We start from the raw sequence: 22,269 nt of genomic DNA, 5'->3' as shown, positions 1-22,269 counted from the left end.
CAGGATAAGCTCACAAGTATAAAGAATACCAGTTATTTTACTGTCTTACTAGATTGAACATTTTTTCAATGGTTGTAATTGTATTTAAATTTAGATTTATATTGTGGCATATTTTTGCCATTGTATTTATTTTTAAATAATGTATAAGCATTGAACTCTTCAAAACAAAAAAAAGTTTTAGCATCATAGGTTCCTAAATCATAGATTCAAAGCTAGAAGAAATTTAGAAATTTTAGAGATCATTTAGTTCAACTCTTTTACAGATGAGGAAACTAAGGCCCAGAGAGATTAACTTTTCCAGACTTAGTATACATTATTCCCCTTCATGCACACTATGATAAAGTCAAATTGGTCTCACACACATATCCATATCCATGCCTTTGCACTTGGAGGGGCTATTTCCAATGCCTGGAAGAGACTTCTTCCTCACCTCCACCCCTGAGAATCCCTGGTTGCTTTCAAAATTCAGCTCACAGGTCACATTCTACATGAAGTCTTCTCCACATTCTCCCAGCTACCAGTGTCTTTCCTCTTCCCAAAATTACTTTGTATTTATTTTGTACACACACATATATTCATACATACATGTAGATGTAAATGTCTTTCTCAAAAGAATGCAAACTCCATTTTTTTGTCTCTCCATCACCTGGCATAGTGCCTGGCACATAGAAGCTATTTAATAAATGTTTATTGATATAAGTAAGAAATGACATCAGGTCCTCTGACTAAAGCTAATGCTCTTTCCACTGTACGACAATACTATTTCAAGCTCAACCTCACTATCAATCACTCCAAAATTAAGTGAATATCCAATTAAACAGGCAACTGAACTCCAAACACAGTAGCGCAATTAAGAACTTCTAAAATGTAGTCATTATCTAAAAAAATTTTCAAAGGAAAATTCTAAAGTCTGGTCTGGAATAGAAGGGCCCAAAACACTACTGAAAACCATTATTATATAATTATAATACTGGCATAATAGTTTTAGACACATTAATTAATCAGTGAGGAATTAATAAAATTAACTTGACTTAACTTTAAAATTAAACTTAATTTAATTTTAACTTAACTTTAAAATTAACTTAACAGTGACTTGTTTGAGCTCTCCGCCCCCAAACCCCTCCAAATATCTATAAAAAATGGCTCTAAACAAATTCTAAAGCAGCAGAACCCACAAAAAGACAGAGTGAAACAAATTTCCAGCCAAAGACAGCCTGGATGGTTGATCAGAAAGGTGTATCACACTGGGCTAGGGAGAAGCGCAGTTTGGCGTGGGCGCGCAGGCCACAGCAACCCTGGAGCAGGCCTCAGAGGGCTGAATCATGGGCAGCTGTGGCGGTTTCCAGACTTCTCAACCCACAAACGCCAAAGACAACTTAGAAGGTCAGTGGGAAAAACCTGTGACTGCGGTGAGAGAAGGAGCTAGGTCTCTGCCACCCCTGGGGTCGCGGCTATTTCTTGAGCTTCTGGCCCACAGACTGAGGGGGAATCAGGTGGCTGATAAGAGGGGGATTGCAGGGATCTCTTCACCAGTGCTGAGGCAGGAATCTCTTGCTTTGCCCATGCTTGGATCTGGGTCACAGTTCTGAGGGGTGATCCTGGGGCAAGGAGGAGCGCTGGCTTGGTGGAGCTTGTTGTGGTGGTGGAGAGGAAACACCTTGACCCTTATCATAGCACCTTGGAAGAACTGAAAATTTTCAGGTCTCCAGAAGTATCTCTGAAAGCAGCTGTACAAACCCCCAAAGCTTGGGACAGTACATTCTCCACGTTGGAAACAGACTTTTACCTTAACAAAGAGTTTAAAACTCAAGTAATTGGCCGGGATCATGAGTAAGCAGCGCAAAAAGAATCAGACTATAATATCTTACTTTGGTGACAAAGAAGATCAAAACATAAAACCAGAAAAAGACAACGAAGCCAAAGCTCCTACATCCAAAGCCTCCAAGAAGAATATGAATCAGTCCCAGGCCTTGGAAGAGCTCAAAAGGGATTTTGAGAAGCAAGAAAGAGAAGTAGAGGAAAAACTGAGAGTTCTGCAAGAAAATCATGAAAAACAAGTCAACAGCTTGCTAAAGGAGACCCAAAAAAATACTGAAGAAAATAACGCCTTAAAAAATAGCCTAACCCAAATGGCAAAAGAGGTCCAAAAAGCCAATGAGGAGAAGAATGCCCTAAAAAACAAAATTGGCCAAATGGAAAAGGAAGTCCAAAAGATTACTGAAGAAAATACTTCCTTAAAAATTAGAATAGAGCAATTGGAAGCTAGTGACTTTATGAAAAATCAAGACACTGTAAAACATATCCAAAAGAATGAAAAATTAGAAAACAATGTGAAATATCTCATTGGAAAAACAACTGACCTGGAAAATAGATCCAGGAGAGAGAATTTAAAAATTATTGGACTATCTGAAAGCCATAATCAAAAAAGATCCTAGACATCATCTTTCAAGAAATGATCAAGGAAAACCGTCCTGATAATTTAGAACCAGAGGGCAAAATAGAAATTGAAAGAATCCACTGATCTCCTCCTGAAAGTGATCCCCAAAGGAAAACTCCTAGGAATATTGTAGCCAAATTCCAGAGTTCCCAGTTCAAGGAGAAAATATTACAAGCAGCCAGAAAGAAGCAATTCAAATACTGTGGAAACATAATCAGGATAACACAAGATTTAGCTGCTTCTACATTAAGGGACCTCAGGGCATGGAATACAATATTACAGACGGCAAAGAAGATAGGATTACAACCAAGAATAACCTACCCAGCAAAACTGAGTATAATCCTGCAGGGGAAAAAAATGGTCATTCAGTGAAATAGAGGACTTTTAGGCATTCTTGATGAAAAGACCAGAGCTGAATGGAAAATTTGATTTTCAAATACAAGACTCAAGTGGAACATGAAGAAGTAAACAAGAAAGAGAAAATCATAAGAGACTTATTATGGTTGAACTCTTTACATTCCTGCATGTTAAGATGATATTTGTAACTCATAAGACCTTTGTCAGTATTAGGGTAGTTAGAGAGGAAAAAAGTATATGTACGTACATATAGATATAGCTAGATAGCTAGATAGAGAGCACTGGGTAAGTTGAAGATGAAGGGGTCATATCTGGAGAATAAAATTAAGGGGTGAGAGAGGATTATACTAGGAGAAGGAGAAAGGGAGAGGTAGAACAGGGTAAATTATCTCACAAAAAAACAGAAAAGAAAAGGCTCTTACAGTGGAAGGGAAATGGGGGAAGGTGAGAGGAATGAGTGAATCTTATTCTCATAGAATTTGAGTTAAGGAGGGAATAACATACACACTCAATTGGGTGTGGAAATCTGTTTTACCCTACTGGAAAATGGGGGGGGAGGGGACAAGAGAGTAGGGGGATGATAGAGAGGAGGGCAGACTGGGAAAGAGGGTAATCAGAAGCAAGTACTTCTGAGGAGGGTCAGAGTCAAAAGGAAGAACAGAATAAATGGGGGGGGTGGGATAGGATTAAGGGAAATAAGAGTTAGTTTTTCACAGCATGTCTACTATGGAAGTGTTTTGCATAACTCCACATATATAACCTATATTTAGTTGCTTGCCTTATTAATGAGGGTGGGTAGGGAGGGAGGAAGGGAGAAAATTTTGAACTCAAAATTTTAAAAACACATGTTTAAAAAAAATGTTTTCACATGCAACTGGGAAATAAGAAATATAGGAAATGAGGTACAGAAATTCATCCTGCCCTACAGGAAAATTGAAGAGGAAGGGGATAAGAGAAGAGGGGGTAGAGATAGAAGGGAAGGCAGACTAGGGGAAGGGGTATTCAGAATGCATGACATCTTGGGATGGGGGGAGGTGCAAGATGGGGTGAAAATTTAGAACTCAAAATCTTGTGGAAGTAAAAAGCCTGTGAAGAAACCACAATATAACACAAGATTTAGCTGCTTCTACATTAAGGGACTGCAGGGCATGGAATATAATATTCCGGAGGGCAAAGGAGATAGGATTACAACCAAGAATAACCTACCCAGCAAAACTGGGTATAATTCTTCAGGGGGAAAAATGGTCATTCAATGAAATAGAGGACTTTCAAGCATTCCTGATGAAAAGACCAGAGCGGAATAGAAAATTTGACTTTCCAATACAAGACTCAAGTGGAACATGAAGAGGTAAACAGGAAAGACAAATCATAAGAGACTTATTAAGGTTGAACTGTATACATTCCTGCACAGAAAGATGTTATTTGTAAGTCATTGAGACCTTTGTCAGTATTAGGGTAGTTGGAGGGAAAAAAATTATATGTATGTATGTGTGTGTATATATATGTGTGTGTGTATATATATATATATATATATATATATATATATATATATATATAGATGGATAGATAGAGGGCACAGGGTGAGTTGAAGATGAAGGGGTCATATCTGGAGAATAAAATTAAGGGGTGAGAGAGGATTATACTAGGAGAAGGAGAAAGGGAAAGGTAGAACGGGGTAAATTATCTCACAAAAAAAACCAAAACAAAACAGAAAAGAAAAGGCTCTTACAGTGGAGGGGAACCTGGGGAAGGTGAGAGAAAATGAGCGAATCTTATTTTTATAGATTTGACTGAAGGAGGGTATAACATACACACTCAATTGGATATGGAAATCTGTCTTACCCTACAGGAAAACAGGAGGGGAAGGGGACAAGAGAGTAGGGAGATGATAGAGAGGAGGGCAGATTGGGAAAGGGGGTAATCAGAAGCAAATACTTCTGAGGAGGGACAGGGTCAAAAGAAAGAATAGAATAAATGGGGGGGTAGGATAGGATTAAGGGAAATAGAGTTAGTTTTTCACAGCATGTCTACTATGGAAGTGTTTTGCATAACTGCACATGTATAGCCTATATTGAGTTGCTTACCTTTTCAATGAAGGTGGGTGGGGAGAGAGGAAGGGAGAAAATTTGGAACCCAAAGTTTTAAAAACACATGTTTAAAAAAAAAAGTTTTCACATGCAACTGGGAAATAAGAAATATAGGAAATGGGGTACAGAAATAAATCGTGCCCTACAGGAAAATAAAAGGGGAAGGGGGGGAGAGACAGCAGGGAAAGCAGACTAGGGGAAGGGGTATTCAGAATGCATGCCATCTTGGGGTGGGGGAGGGGCGAGATGGGGTGAAAATTTGGAACTCAAAATCTTGAGGAAGTAAATGTTGAAAACTAAAAAAAAAAAAAACAACAAACTACACTTTAAGATAGTGAGTTCCACAGGAATGCCATAAATGGGCTGTCTACATAGAGCAACAGTCCCCCTCAGAGCCTGAGGGTTAAGATTTCAATTTCTTTAATAGAAAACATTCAATAAACCCCAGGCAAAAATATCCCACAAGGTGATAAACACAGTCTACAAAAAGATAAAAGTAGATGTGTAATCTGCAAGGAGATTAAAAGCAGTCAGCAAGGAAGTTCACTGACATCTCAGTATCTCCTTGCCAGAGTTCTAAAACTAACTACTTTCTGCCCCAAAAGGCCCACTACTGGGTCCCAGATCAATCCTAGGGGAAAAGTTAATTCAAATTGTTCCAAAACATCTTGGCTTACAACATCTCTGGTTGGTGTTATGGGAGTATGAGCATTAACTTACATGTCTCCAGTTCCACTAGGGTCCTGGCCTATAACGTAGAAAATCAGAAGAATGTTATAGCAGGATTTTGTGACTTTACAGCAGATTTTGGTTAAAGTCAGTAGGTCAACAAATATTTATTAAATTATTAAATTTAAATTATTAAATTTATTTACTTATTTCATTAAATTAAATTATTACTGTGTGCAAGGCACAGTGTGAAAATACAAAAAAAGGGCAAAAGCAATCCTTCCCCTCAAGGAGCTAATGGAGGAGAGAAACAACTTGCAAATAACTGTAGATTTAAAATATGCACATATATAATTATTATAATATATTATATTACTATAATACAATATTACATGTACTATACCAATGTGTAATATGTTATATTAATATCAATGCAATGTTAACATACATATTAATAAGTATATCTTAAATATACATAGTTGTTTCCCCAATGTGTGTGTATGGAAATTGTGTGTGTGTGTGTGTATGTGTGTGTGTGTGTGTGTGTGTGTGGTAAATAAATGGGAAGTAATCTCAGAGGAAAGGCTGTGGGGAGAGGGGAGAGAACCATAAAAAGCCTTCTGGAGGAGGTAGGATTTGATCTGACTCTTGAAGCATGCCAGCCAGTAGAGATGAGGAAGGAGTACATTACAGTTACAGCCAGTGCAGGTCACTATCTTTTTTCACAAAACTTCATTTGATTGGGAAATGAACAACTTAGAAGACCATTTTCCCTCTAATGCTTCACAGCAAGGCATCACATCCTAGGAAAAGTTGTACATGGAGCCACAGGGTGGCCAGATGGAAGGGATGACAAAGAGCTAGTGTCAGGAAATGCTGGTTGTAGATGAGGTGAGTTGTTATGGTAAGGGCAAAGGGCAGTATTTATGGGGCTCATGTCCTGCAATACAAATTGACTCCCACCATACCATACCACTTTCTTCATGAATTAATACTTCTATATGTATATACGGAGTATATACTTAGAGTATATACACTAAGATAAGAAGAGAGCTTAAATTTATTTTCCTGAACATCTACTATGTCATGATGAAAATAAAGAGAATAAAAAAGGAACATATAAATGCATAGCCTAGGAATAGGAAAACAGAATACAGAATTGCATAGAAAGGGACAGAAATAAGGAGGGGGGCAAAGAATATGAGCAGTTACTGGAAATAAATAAATTCTTAGGAAATACGAGACAATTACATAACAAGAAATCTGAGACTGTAACCAAAATGGATGATTATTTACAAAAATATAAAATATCCAAATTAATAAAAAACTAAAGATATTAAAAAACTCAATCTCAAGAAGAAAAAAAAATAAACAAGTCATAAATGAACTTTGAAAGGAAAAAAAGGGCAAGATAGATTTAAGTGAATTCTACTGAATGTTTAAAGAGCACTAACTTAAGCTATAGAAATTATTCTTAATAACTATTAATTATTTAACAATAATTAGCGATAGATAATATAAAAATGTGTAATAATAATGTAATAATTCTTGACTAATAATTGTCCTTAATGAGAACTCTCTTAAATTCCTTTTATGAGAAAAAAAAACACCTCTAAACCTAGAATAAATAAAGCAGAAAAAGAATTCCATTAAACTATCAAAGTCATCTTCCTAAAGCAAAGGTCTAACCATGTTATCCTCCCTAAATCAATAAACTCCAGTGGTTCCCTATCACCTCCACTATTTGGCATTCAAGGCCTTCATAACCTGGTCCCTTCCTACCTTTCAAGTTTTCTTATGCTTTTACACATTCCCATTCCCTACCCTCGATACTCTGTGATCAGTAATACTGGCCTCCTTGCTGTTCCTTGCACAAGACTCCACCTCCTGACTCATTAGTATGCCTAGAATTCTTTCCCTCCTCATCTCCATCTTCCAGCTTTACTGGCTTCCTTCAAGTCCCCGCCAAAATCCTACCTTCTTGAAGAAATGTTTCCTGATTTCCTTTACAGAGGCTTCCCTCTCTACAGTATTTCCAATTTATGTTTTCTCCCCTATTAGACTGTTACCTAGCTTCTTGAGAGCAGGGATTATCTTTTCCTTTTTTCTTTTTCTTTCTTTTTTCTTTTTTTTTTTTTTTTGGATCCCCAGTGACTAGTACAGGCCCTGGCACATATAAGTGTTGAATAAATGCTTGACTTATTGCATATTGACGAGTAAAGCAAAATGAAGCTATACAGTGGTCATATTAAAAAAAACATATCTCTTTCTGCACTTTGAGTCTATCATCTCTCTGTCAGGAAGTTGGCAATATACTTCATCATAGGTCCTCTAGAGTTTTGTTTGGCAATTGTATTGATCAAAATTCATAAGAATTTCAAAATGTTTTTCTTTAAAATGTTATTGTCTTTGTACAAATTATTCTTCTGGTTTTTCTCACTTCATTCACTGTATCAGTTCACAATACTCAGAATTCTCTGATATCATCTTTTATCATTTGTTTGCTGTTGCTGTTCAGCAGTGTCCAACAGTTTGTGATCCCATTTGGGGTTTTCTTGGAAAAGATACAGGAGTGGTTTGCCATTTCCTTCTCCAGCTCATTTTACAGTGAGGAAACTGAGGCAAACAGGGTTAAGTGACTTGCCCAGAGTCACATAGATACCAAGTGTCTGAGACTGTGAACCCAGGAAGATGAGTCTTCCAGACTCGAGGCCTGGCATTCCATCCACTGTGCCACCTAGTTGCCCTCATTTCTTAGAGCATAATAATATTATACTATATTCACATGCCACATTTTAAAAATTATAATATTACCTAATTTATATAGTGCTTACTACATGTCAGGGATTGTGCTAAGTGCTTAATAATTATAATCTCATTTAATCCTCAAAACAACCCTGGGAGGTAGATGCTATTACTATTCATATTTTACAGATGAGGAAACTGAGGTAAACAGATTAAATGACTTGCCCAGAGTCATATAGCTAGTAAGTATCTGAGACCACATTTGAACTCAGGTCTTCCTGACTCCAGGCTCAGTGATCTATCTCCTGTGTCACTTAGTTGCCTTTCAGCAATTAACCAAGTGATGGAAACCCTCTTCAATTCCAGTTCTTTGGCAAAGGACAGGAATAGTCAACATTGGAAAGGCTATGGAAGACAGGTAATGATGGAGCTGTGAATTCACATACCCACTGGAAATCATTTTGGAATTATGCAAGTAAAGTGACTGAAATATCCATTTGCTTTGACCCAGAGATTCCATTGGCAAGTCAATGATTTTGAGGAAAAGACAAGCTCCACTTACACTAAAATTTTTACAGCAGTGCTTCCTTTTTAGCAAAAAAACTGGAAGCCTAAATTCAACTCAGCAACTGGCCACCTAGGTCATAAAAGTATTCACTGTAAAATAGTGGTAATTCTGCTAAAACTTCTGAATCAACTTCCTACAGGTTTGGCATTTTATACTAAATAACTGGCAAGTAAGCCAAATAGCCTACACAAAACAAGTGTCTCCCTCTGACACACTAAGCTTGACCCAAAAGAAGACATAATGAGAATACACCTCCATCTCTTCTTTGTAAAGGTGGGAGACTATGGGTGTGGAACACTGTATATAACATCAGACTTTAGATGATGTGTTTAGTTAATTTTGCTGTATGATTTCATTCTTTTTTTAATATTTTTAAAGGGTAGCTTTCTGGGAAAAGAATAGAAAGGGATATAATGGCAAATGTTAACAGAATGTTAACATTAACAGAAAAAATACAAAAATAGTCATTAAAAATACTCCAAAATTGGCCAAGTTGGATTTACACCAAGGTTACAAGAATCATTTAGAAACAATTGCCATAATTAATCATCTTAAAAACCCATATTATTTTATGCAGATGCAAAAAAAGACTTTGACAAAAGACAGCATTTGTTTATGCTAAAAACTTAAAAAAAATAGGCATGGAAGAACTTTTTAGAAATTTGTTTTACAAAAAATACAGATCTATAACAAAAAAGCAGCATTATTTTCAGTGGAGAAAGATTAAAATCTTTCCCTACAAATACACAGAAATAAAATAAGGGTCAAATCAACCAACAATCATTTATTAAATACCTGCTCTATGCTAGCATTCTAGCAAGTGAAACCAAAACAGCCCCTGCTCTCAAGGATCTTACATTCTATCAGGGAGGCATCAAGAATATATCACTATATACAAAACACATATACAATTTTAACAAGGTAATGGTGGGGGGGACCATTAATAGCTGACAGGATTAGAAAAGACCTTATGAAAGAGATGTCATCTGAGTTGAGTTTCAAAGGAAATTAGGGATTCTCAAAGGTACAGGTGAACAGGGAGTATATTACAGGCATGGGGAACAGTCTGTACAAAGGCAAAAAGATAAATCACATATTTAAGCAACATCAAGAATAGCACGTAAGACGAACCACAGAGTACATGAGGAATGCCCTCTCTCTCCACTACTACTTGAAATGGTTCTAAAAATATTTTCAATAATAGTAAGAAAAAGGAACCAAAATAGCAGAGTAAGGCAGGAACTTGCCTGAATGCTCCCAAATTCACCTCCAACAACTATAAAATAACACCTCAAAATGAATTCTGGAGCAACAGAACCAACAAAAGGACAAGATGAAGCAACTTAGAAGGTTGGCACAGAAGGTCTGTCTCACTGCTCAAAGGGGAGCACAGGACAGAGCAGGCAATGTCTGGGCAAGCCAGCAGCAAGGTCCTGTGCCCCTGGTGAAGCCCTGTAGCCCTGGTATAGGCCAGCAGCAAGACCTGATGGCCATGGTGCAGGCAAGCAGCAACATCAAGAAGCTTTGAACAGTTCCCCCACAGGAGCAGAGCCCAATTTTAACACAAGGTTAGAAGTCACGAAACAGGCTAGGAAAATGAGCAAAAACAAAAAAATAACCTGACCATAGATAGTTACTATGGCAACAGGAAAGATTAAAACACAAATTCAGAAGAGGAGAACAATGTCAAAATGCCTACATGTGAAGCTTCGAAGAAAAATATGAATTGGTCGCAGGCCCAAAAAGAATTCCGGGAAGAGCTCAAAAAGGATTTTAAAAATCAAATAACAGAGGTAGAAGAAAAATTGGGAAAAGAAAGGAGAGTGACACAGGAGAATCATGAAAAAAAGTCAAAAGTTTGGTAAAGGTAGCACAAAAATTGGAAAAAGATGTATAAAAATTCACTGAAGAAAACAACTCGTTACAAAGTAGAACTGGCCAAATGGAAAAGGAGGTACAAAAGCTCACTGAAGAAAATAATGCCTTAAAAACTGGAATTGGGCAAGTGGAAGCTAATGACTCCATGAGACATCAAGAAACAATAAAACAAAATGAACAGAATAAAAAAAAGAAGAAGAAAATGTGACCTACCTCATTGGAAAAGCAACTGATCTAGAAAAGAGATCAAGGAGAGATAATTTAAGAATTATTGGACTACTTGAAAGCCATACTAATGAAAAAAAAAAAGAGCCTAGACATCATATTTCAAGAAATTATCAGGGAAAACTACCCTGATATCCTAGACCCAGAGGGTAAAACAGGAATTGAAAGAATCCACCAATCCTGAAAGAGAGCCCCAAATAAAACTACCAGGAATATTACAGCCAAATTCCAGAGCTTCCAGGTCAAGGAGAAAATACTGCTACAGTCAGGTTTATACAGAATTTAGCAACTTCTACATTAAAGGATCAGAAGGCTTGGAATATGCTATTCCATGAGGCAAAAGGAGCTAGGATTATAACCAAGAATCACCTACTCAGCAAAACTGAGTATAATCCCTCAAAGAAAAAAATGGTCATTCAATGTAATAGAGAACTTTGAAGCATTCCTGATGAAAAGATCAGAGCTGAAGAGAAAACATTATTTCCTTTTTCTTTAAATTTTTTTATTAATTTATTTTTAGTTTTCAACATTCACTTCCATAAGCTTTTGAGTTTTAAATTTTCTCCCCCTCCCTCCCCACCTCCCTTCCAAAGATAGCATGCAATCTGACATAGGCTCTACCTATACATTCCTATCAAACATACAGAATATATTATTTTCAAATATAAGACTCAAGAGAGGCACAAAAAGGTAAAAGGAAAGAGAAACCATAAGGAATTTGATAAGGTTAAATTGTTTATATTCCTGCACAGGAAGATGACATTTGTACCTCTTTAGAACTGTAACACCATTAGGGCAGCTAGAAGGAGTATATACATATATACATATATACATATAAAACAGGCATGGGTATAAGTTGACTGTGATGGGATGATTCCCCCCCCCCCAAAATAAAACAGGCATGGGTATAAGTTGACTGTGATGGGATGTTCCCCCCCCCCAAAAAAATTATGGGATAAGAAAAATGATTGCACTGGGAGAACAGGAAAGGGAGAGGTAGAATAGGGTACATTATTTCACATGAAGTGGCACAAAAGACTATTACAGTAGAGGGAAAGATGGGGGGGGCAGGAAGGTGGTGGCAGGCAACACCTGAACTCACTCTTATCAGAACTGATTCAAAGAGAGAAAAACATCCTCAGTTGGGTATAGAAATCTATCTTACCTTGTAAGGAAATATGAAAGGAGGGGAATAAGAGAATGGAAGGTGCTGACAGGAAAGAGGGTGGATTGGGGGAGACAGTAGTCAGAAGCAAAACACTTTTAAGGAAGGAAAGGGTGAGAGAGAGACAGAGAACGAGAGAGAGAGAGAAGGATAAACAGGGGAAATTGGATGGAGGGAAACACACAGTAATCATAACTGAATGTGAATGAGATGAACTCACCCATAAAATGGAAGCAAACAGCACAGTAGATTAAAAACCAGAATCCTACTTTATGTTGTTTACAAGAAACATAACTGAAGCAGAGAGACACACACAGAGTAAAAGTTAAGGGGCTGGAGCAGAATCTATTACATTTCAGCTGAAGTAAAAAAAAGCAAGGGAAGTAATCATGATCTCAGACAAAGCAAAAATAGATCTAATTAAAAGAAATAAGGAGGAAAACTACATTTTGCTAAAACGTACCATAGACAATGCAGTAATAGCAATAGTAAATATATTTACACCAAATGGCAGAGCATCCAAATTTTCAAAGAAGTAAAATGAGTCACAAGAGGAAATAGAGAGGGGCAGCTGGTGGCGCAGTTGGATAGAGAACCAGCCCTGAAGTCAGGAGGACCTGAGTTCAAATCTGGCCTCAGACCAAAACACTTGACATTTACTAGCTGTGTGACCCTGGGCAAGTCACTTAACCCCAATTGCAAAAAAAAAAAAAAAAAAAAAGAGGAAATAGACAATAAAACTATACTGGTAGGGAACCTCAACTTTCCCCTTAGAACTAGATAAATCTAACCAAAATAAACAAAAAATAAAAAGAAGTTAAAAGAGGTGAATAGAATTTTTAGAAAAATTAGATATGATAAGACCTCTGGAGAAAGTCGAATGGGAACAGAAAGGAATATACCTTTTTTTCAGTGGTATATAGCATCTACACAAAAATTAACCATGTATTAGGGCATAAAAGCCTCACAATCAAATGCAGAAAAGCAGAAATATTAAATGCATCCTTTTAAAATCATAATGCGATAAAAATTACATTCAATGAAGGGGCATGGAAAGACGGATTAAAATAAACGGGAAACTAAAAAACCTAAGCCTAAAGAACGAGTGGGTCAAAGAATAAATCAGAAAAAAATCAATAACTTCATTAAAGAGAATGACAGCAATGAGACAACATACCAAAATTTATGGAATGCAGCCAAAGAAGTACTTAGGGGAAAATTTACATCTAAACGATTTCATCAATAAAATAGAGAAAAAGCAGATCAGTGAATTGGACATGCAATTAAAAAAACTAGATAAAAAAACAAATTAAAAATCCCCCAAAAAGCTACCAAATTGGAAATCCTGAAAATTAAAGGAGATAGCTATAAAACTGAAAGTTAAAAAAAGTATTGAATGATGATAGTTATAAAACTGAAAGTTAAAAAAAAGTACTGAATGAATATATAAAACTAGGAGCTAGTTTTATGGGACAAAGCAATAAAATAACTATTGGTTAATTTGATTAAAAAACAGAAAGAAAACCAAATTATCAGGATCAAAAAGCAAAAAGGTAAATTCGCCACCAATGAAGAGAAAACAGTAAGAAAAGAGAAACAAATGCATAAACATCAACAAAGAGGAGACAAAATTATTCCTGTTTGTAGATAACATGGTGGTCTACTTAGAAAACCTTAGAGAATCAGGAAACTGATGATTAATCATTTCTACAAAATCATAGAATGCAAAACAAATTCATATAAACTATTAACATTCTAAATGGTAATAACCAAAACTTTACTAGAAATAGTAAAAATAAAAATCCTATTCAAAGTAACTCCAAAATCTATAAAATATCTAACAGGCCAACCCACCAAGGAAAACTTAAGATATTTAAGTAAAATAACAAAATACTCTTTACATAAACTTAAATAACTGGGGAGATATTCACTGCTCATGGTTGGGCTGTAAAAATATAATAAAAATCACAACACTACCTAAGTTAACTAACAGATTTCCTGATATACTAAACCATCAAGGGGTTACTTTCAAAAACAGCAACAAAATTCATTTAGATGAAAAAAAAAAAGTCTAGAATCCCAAGGGAAATGATGAAAAAAGTAGCAAAGATAATAGCTGTTCCAGATCTTAAACTACATTAGAAAGCAGTGATTATCAAAAGTATTTTGTTCTGATTAAAATGTAGGTAAGTGAAATGGGTTGAGAAAACAAGAATCAGAAAAAAATCAGCACAGACACATTTTGTCAGTGAATCAATTAATCAACAAGTATCAAGTGTCTACTATGAATCAGGCATTGTAGTAGGTGCTGGTGATATAAGCACAAAGAATAAAGCAACCCCTACTCACCAAGAACTTAAATTCTAATAGAAAGCCTAAGTTCTACTGGATAAATCCAATAAAAAAGTACTAGGGGAAAGACTCTCTTTTCAACAAAAATTTAATTTGGCAGGAAAAAAAAACCTTGTACCAAATGCCAAAATAAGTTCTAAAATAGATATACAAACTGAATATAAAAGGCTACATAATTTTTTTTTTTAAATAGAGACCAGAAGGAGGTACCTTTTCACAACTATGACGAAGGGCACAATTATTAGTCAAACAAGAGTGATGATCATAAAAGAAAAAAATGGACAGTTTTGATGAAGATTTTGCATTTTTAAAAATCAAAACAGCTAGGATGAAAAGGGGAACTGTCAATTGGGAAAATAGTTTTACCTTAAATTTATTTGATAAAAGTTTGTTAACTAAAATATATAGGGATTAACACAAACATAGAAAACCAACAGCAATTCTCTAAGAGTCACTGGATATGAAGTTTTTTTTTAATGTAAATTATCAACAACTACATGAAAGGTTGCTTTAAATACTTAAAAATATTATAACTAGAAAATTATGTGGGTCATTATATAGCAAGAACAAGGCGATAACTGATAGAACCTATATGTCCTCTTGGAATCCATATAAGATCAAGAACTCTAGTGAAAGACCCCCAAAACACAGGTGATAGATGATCTGTGGAAAATCTGCTGAATGGACATGGCCCTGGGTTCCTGAAGGCTGTGCTATGAAACAAGCCTTCTGTGCAGATCCTACCAACCTAAAAAGAATCTCAGTACAGGCCAGGCAATGAATTATCTTCCACGGGACTGCTTATCTAAATCTAGAGCAACATGTTACCAGAGATCTGGCTAACAGATGATTAATTTTTTTTTATGGCAATTTACAAAGACTTTTCTGTTAAACCAAAGAGGAGCTATGATTTGCATCACTGGGGAGAGGGAGTACCATTCAAAACAATTAGTCACATCTCTCTAAGTATCAGAAAACTGTAGGACACATTCTTTTCAAGATATAAATCTTGTTAAATATATAGTAAAACCCCAACCGACTATAGAGAACCTAAGAGAAGTTTCAGTAAATGGAATTTGTTCCTTACATACTACATGAAGGGGCAAGTCACAAGAAAACATAAAAAGTTGGGATGGCAATATAAATCTTTTATACCTTCTAATCATTGTGCAATAATTTATGTCAACAACAATAACTTTTGTTTATTGCAAGATCAACCAAGATGGAGTAAGCTGAGTAATAAACAGTTACTAAGATGAAAAAGCAGAACAATACATTTTAGATTCTTTACAATATGGGTTGAAATGACAAGGGTTTTATAGTTCATATTAAGCAAAGCAAAAAGCAGATTAATTAGAATCTGTCACTTAAACATTCCAGGAAATAAATAGATGATCCTTTCATATATGCTGTATCTTATACATATTACATATGAGTTGTGTTTATGATATATACAATCAGGGGTGTGCTGGAGCTAGTTCATTTTGACTTCTGAGAGCTGAATGTTAAATTTTCATTGTGATCATTTACACTTCTGAAATTGGCAAAAACTACAAATCAAGGCTTGATTTGTTTCATTCGTTGCCTAGTCTTAAAAAAATGATGGAAAGAATGTTAATAAACTAGATTGAGCCTAAAAATGTGACATATATTTCCAGAAAGCCAATGGCTAAACATTCATCAGAACATTACTGTACACAGGATGTTCCAAAAGTCTTGGTGCAGTTTTAAACTATGAAATCTTAAAACTGCATTAAGATTTTTGAGACACCCTTTATGTTAACCAAAAATTAAGTTCTTTTCTCAGGTTTATGTCTCTTTAACACAAAGTATTTAAAAAGTTCAATAACACTAATCTGTGCCTCTAAGCAAATGATTTTACTACATGGGAAGAAAATTACTTTTAAGTGAACAAGACAAAGTTCTTCCAGGTAATCAAAACATTTACTAGCTATGAATAAACTGGATCAGATTATAGCAAAACACTTATTAAAAATATAATTCAACTTCTTACTAAATACTACTAAATGCCTCACTCATTTCAGTCAATAAATAACCATATCACATCTCCTTTTTACAAAGAGACTTCAGTGCTTCTCTCTCACTATAAAGCAGAAAACCTACAATGCGTTTTCTTTACTCTCCGAAACTAGCTAACTTTAGGGATCTAAGAACCCTACCGAAAGATTCACTCTCTTGCCTATATTAGAGGAGACTGAAGTATTCTTGGATACTTATAATGTGTGACTATAAAATAATAAGATAGTGTTTTGCTTAGGGAATCAGTCATTATTTTAAAGCAGAGATTTTTAGTCATTTTGTGCCATGGATCCCTTTAATAAGTAGTCTGGTGAAGCCTATAAACCTCTTCTCAGAATTAATATTTTAAATTAATAAAATAAAATAGACAAGATTGTAAAGGAAGCCAATTATATTGAAATAGTTATCAAAATATTTTTAAAAAACAAGTTTATTAACCACAGTTTAAGAAAATCTATTAATATCACATTTATAATAGCAAAGTCTCAGAGTAGGGACTGTATCTGAAACTTAAATGTAGATGTTTATTCTAGACTGGATGTTCAATAAATATTTGACAGTCAATAAATACAATCTTCTAAAAGTCAATATATTTTCTTCGGCAATGTGTCATTTTCTTTTTTTATGTGTAATTTTGCTACCCATTGTAGTTGAAGCAATTAAAAAAATATTTCAAAAGAAAAACGTCAATTCTCCAAGACAACTGTAGCCTGTCTTAATGAAATAAGGACAATGTGTTGTAATAAAAAATGTAAATGGCAGAAATAATGATTCATTAAATGTGTATATGGCTATAAAGACAATTGATATTCATATTCAATTCTGGAAGGCAATTCTTTTTTGCTAAAATTTGGCATATTTTTCTTCCTTTCCAGTAAAACTTTAAACAGAAGAATTTAATTTTAAGCTCTCTTTATGATCCTTTGTATGTATCCTACAGATGCAGTGTACTCAAATCCTATTTCTTCTGGAAAGTGGCAGTTTCCAGAAGTGAAAAAATATCGTAAGCTAAAAATCACCTCAGTCTTTTTCCAAATTCTTAAAGAAATATTTAGTATTTCTCCTAAAAATTATCTTCAACTCCTTATGACATTAAATTCAAAGATTAATTAAGCAACTACAATTTACAAAACACTAGCATTATAAGACGCATTTACCCAGAGCAAGGAATTAAATGTAAGGTTCAGGAAATCACCATTTGAATGCCAGTGTTGCTGATATTTATATCTTTAGCTGCTCAGTAATTTTACAATTCTAATTCAATTTCTGGTCCCTTTAGTGATTTCATTAAACACACACACACACACACACACACACAATCCCAAGCATACATAAGCCTCCACATCTCTTCACAAAGGCCTTTTTGTGGTGCCACAAGTATTTACGATAAAACTGACTGGCAAGCTGGAAGGAAGAGCTGGACTTATATGCACACAGCTGAACAGAGAGGTTATCTATGTGGTTCAATTTGAGCTGCTGAAAAGTCCTCCTTGACCACAAATTATCTTCCCCACTGCCCTTGTCACCACATCATCTGAATTTCTCACATTTCCCTTATCTATTAAGGCACCTTAAAACACACCTATTATTTAGGAAGGGCTAACATTCATTCACTCATTCAGTACTATTAAGTACTTACTATGTACAAAAAAAGTACTATGCTAGGCCCTGCAGGAGGTATCAAGGTGTTTGTTTACTCAGCAGACCAATGAAGATTTTTGAGCAGAAATATAATATATTAGATGTCTGAATAAGAAATATTTTTTCATCCACTTATTCAACAAATATTTATTGAGCACTTAGCTACATGTAATGTTTTGTTCACAATACGAAGTTGTAGGAGATCTAGTCTCTGGACCTCTAATATGAGAACTAAGAAATGTAACCCAAAGTAGCTGTTGGAATCTTCATGAAAATCAGGCATATGGTAACAAAAAGTATCCCTATAGGAGTAAACTCAAGAACCACAGAAGTGGCTGGACTGTTCCTAGACAACTGTGGTATAGTCACTGGGCAGGGAAACAAACTTTGGACTGGGGAGTGAAAGATATATTACCTTAACTGAGATACACATGACCTTTCCCCAGTAAGATGATCATTGGCAGTTAGAGAAAGGAGGAAAATTAGGGAAGACTTCATGATTTAAAGGGTAGGTAGTATCACAGGGTGGGGAAGAGGAATACAGGCAAGAGTATTCCAGGTACATTAAACAGAGCAAAATCTGAAGGGAGAGTGATGAGGAAAGAATGAAGTGAGAAGGGAACAAAAAGACCAGTAAAGTACTAGCAGAAAAAGATTTCTAACAACAGAGGATAGCCAAAGGCTAGGATTGCGGGGAAGAAAACCAAGCACTTGGTCGGGATAAGCTATAAGGGAACCCAAACAATCAACAAGCACTTATATATAGCTACTACATTCCAGAGACTGTGCTAGGAGAGATACAAAAACCCAAGCAAAATTGGTCCACTCTTAAGTAGTACAGAAAGAGACATTTACCTGTATAAGTATACACAAAATAAATATTTTTTTTATTCATCAAAATTACTTTTGAAGAGGAAGGCACTAGCAGCTGGGGAAATTAGGAAAGACCATACAGAAGCTAGTGCTTAAGCTAAATTTTGAATGAAACTAGACATTCTAAGAGGCAGAGGTCAGTCAACAGTGAGCAAGCATTTATTAAGTACTTATATGCACCAGAGGTAAGAAAGTATTACACTCTAGGTATGGAAGATAACCAGTATTCTCTTCTTTGGAATGGGGCTTGATCCTACTGTACTCATAAGGCTTTCAGTGGTGGGACTATGACTCTGGCAGGTACTTGACTGAGACTGTTTTGTCTTGTAGTTATGTTAAATTGATCAAGGTTTTTTCCTCCTGTAGGGGCACCAAAGTTCACTTTTTTACATGGTCCAACATACTTGAGGAATTGGTAGCAATGTTCTGGGCTGGTAATGGAGAGATTTTCCCCAGGTTTTTGGGTGAGAACATGGTAGAGGTAAAGAAGAGATCCCTTGAAATATAACTGGGGCCCCCTGTTCCAGATCTGGCAGTAGTTTTAGAACCCCAAAGAAGCATCTATCATACAAGTCAATATTTGGAATGCTATAAGAAAAGGAAGAGATCATTTCAGATTACGGTAATCACACAAGGCATCAAGGAGGAGCTCCCCTTGTGCAAGATTCTTTTCTCCTATCACTTTTACAATGTCTCACCTTACCTCCAGTGAGCTGCCTTGATTAACCCTGAGACCTCAGGAAAAAAACTGAGTTTGAGATGGAAGTAGCTATAGTTAGGCTGAAAGTTAACATCTGAGCCATTTACTTTGACAAAGCCATGTTTTTTAAAATTTTGATATAATAAAAAAACTCAGGTTACACGGGAAAATGAATTCTTGGAGGAAAATGAGGGGGGAGGGAAGTTCTTAGCAGCCACAAAGAACTTCTTTGAGTGGTAGGTCCTAAATAAAAATACGCACCTAACATTATTATTCAATTAAATTAAACAGGCATTTATTAGGTGCTGCTATGTACTATGCAGGTGTTTTCCAGGTATAAATGTGACCTTTTAGCAACTATGTACCTTGTCTAGAAAACAAAAATAGTGATATTTGTGATAGTTGTCTGATCTTAATATGCCACCAATTTCACACCCCAATTATTTCTTTAGTCTGCTTCCCATTGTCAACTTTGTGTCAATGGATGTTGGAAATGTAAAGGGTTGGTTTTCTTCTATACTTTGTATTCTATTTTAAAGGAAAGATACTACAGAAACTTAATATTAAGAGTCAATATCACTATAGCAGGAAATTTGATAGCAAATGGAATAACATTAATGACAGGAAATTTGTATGTTTTTGCTACATACTTTCTAGCTATTAATATTATGAAACATAACATAGAAAATTGTCTCTTTTTCTCAGAAGAGAAGGATTCCATTTCTAAAGGTGATATTTGTAAAACACTTAACACATAGTAGGTGCTTGTAAATATTTGTTCTCTTCCCTCTTATGCCCTTCCCCCCCTTTCTAGACTGGTACTCACCATTCTAATCCAAAGTCTATTTTTCAATTGGCTATTTGACAAGTTATAATTCTATCTTAACCAGCTTAACAGAACTTCTTAATCAGTGAGTTCTCAAGCAAAAGTTCTTTTTATTAACAGGATTGTGTTTGGAATGCTTGATTCAATTCTGTTGCGGTTAGATCATGATAGAATTGGTAGTAACCTTAGACTGCTATTGGCAGCTTATGCATTTTACATTTCTCCTTCTATAACGTTAAGGTCGCTCAGTCAAATAACACCCTTGCAATTGCAATTTCCAAGAAAGCCGAGAGAAGAGTGACGGGACTCCATCTCCTCCCCCCCCCTTCCTCTTTGACCCCTCCCTTCTTAATTTTATTGAAATTTGCCCCAAATCTTAAACGATATCTCAAGAGGGAAGCACACCAGTTAGCAAGCATGGTAAGGGGGACGGAGGAGAGAGAACTTCCTTCACCGAGAGAAAGGGGTATCGCTGTAAATAAGCAGGTTCAAAGGAAGCAGGGCTTCTTGGTAGAAGTAACTGCAAGACTCCTTCTGCTTCGGCGATCACTCAACTTTTTTGCAAACAGGAAGGTGATGAAAATACCAACGGCCCCGGCACCTCAGCCGTTGCAGGCACCTCGTGGAGGGGGTGGGGGACCTAAACAAACGCTCAGAGACTGGGCAGTGGGGGTGGAGGTGGGGGTGGGGCCAGAGGGCTGACCCGCGGGCAGAGCATCCTCCCTCCTGGCCACCCACCCGGCCAGCCCCACTCGGCGAATGCCAGAAGTTGAAAGGGGGAGGGGGGAACCCCGCAGCCTCGCGCCCCGCGGGGACAAAGCGACCGACCCGGGCCGCCCAAGTTCCGGCTCCGGGAAGGAGGCGGCAGCGGGCCAGAGGCGGGACGGTCACGGGTGTCCAACTTTGCGCTCCCCACGCCGGGGACGCGGAGGACACGCGGGGGGAAGGGACAGGCGAGGCTGCGAGCAGCCGGGGACGCCGCCCTTACCTGCACACGCAGTCCGGGTCCCGGGCGTCCCGGCCGGGGGAGCCCAGCCCGCTCCTTTTGTTGAACAGCTTCTGGAAGAGGGTCGGGGGCATCTTGGCCGGGTCAGGTCCAGCCGCGCCAGGCCCAGGGCGGCGGGGCCGAGGGGCACTGGTTCTTTCCGAGGGGCCCCGCGAATGGCAAGATGTGTTCGGAGAAGGGGGCTGCGGGGACCTGGGCCCCTTCGGGGAGCAGCGAGAGCAGCCGCGGAGCATCTAGTTCCGCCCAGCGGCCGCCGCCCCCATTGGTGTCACAGTCATATGACAGAAATTAGTCACTTCAAACTGCCACAGGAGGCGGAGGGGAGAGGGGCGGGGCGAGCCCGCCTGCCGCGAGCCTCCATTGGCTGGCGGGACCTCTCACATGGCAGCCAAGGGGTGCCGGGTACGCGCGAGGGGGGGAAGGGCGCCTGGGCGCGCGCCTTCGGGGCCGCGCGGGAAGTTGGGGCGGGGCGCGCCGGGCGGTCTGCGGGGATCCTTCTTTCCTCGTCTCGTGAGCTTGCTCGCTCTGCGCAGTCTCGGAGGGAGGAAAGCGCCCGTCCTGAAGTCTGGGAGGGGAAGTGTGGTAGCGCAGGGGGTCACGCCGCTGGCTTGTGGCGGAGAGAGCCAGGGGCTGGAGGGAAAGGAGAGAAATAGCGGAGGGAGAGTAAACACGGATGTGTGTGGCAGTCGTCCAACAGAAG

At 37.4% G+C, this 22,269-nt stretch overlaps 1 protein-coding gene across 3 annotated transcripts in view; it reads right to left on the bottom strand.

The window, feature by feature from the left end:
• FNIP1 (folliculin interacting protein 1) overlaps window positions 1-21,791 on the bottom strand; it is a 142,671-nt gene extending 120,880 nt beyond the window's left edge. The window contains exon 1 of one of the 3 annotated variants that reach the window (XM_027849150.1): window positions 21,552-21,791. In XM_027849150.1, the coding sequence (XP_027704951.1) occupies window positions 21,552-21,643 (92 nt within the window). In that variant the 5' untranslated portion in view covers window positions 21,644-21,791. The remainder of the gene's footprint in view (window positions 1-21,551) is intronic. The other 2 variants (XM_027849152.1, XM_027849151.1) reach the window with 2 other exon arrangements.
• Window positions 21,792-22,269: the final 478 nt, after the last annotated feature.

Source organism: Vombatus ursinus, unplaced genomic scaffold, assembly GCF_900497805.2.
Source record: "Vombatus ursinus unplaced genomic scaffold, bare-nosed wombat genome assembly UNPS02007284.1, whole genome shotgun sequence".
NCBI classification, from domain to species: Eukaryota; Metazoa; Chordata; class Mammalia; order Diprotodontia; family Vombatidae; genus Vombatus; species Vombatus ursinus.
The sequence above is the reverse complement of the archived record's forward strand: the minus strand, read 5'-3'. Positions and strand labels throughout refer to the sequence as shown.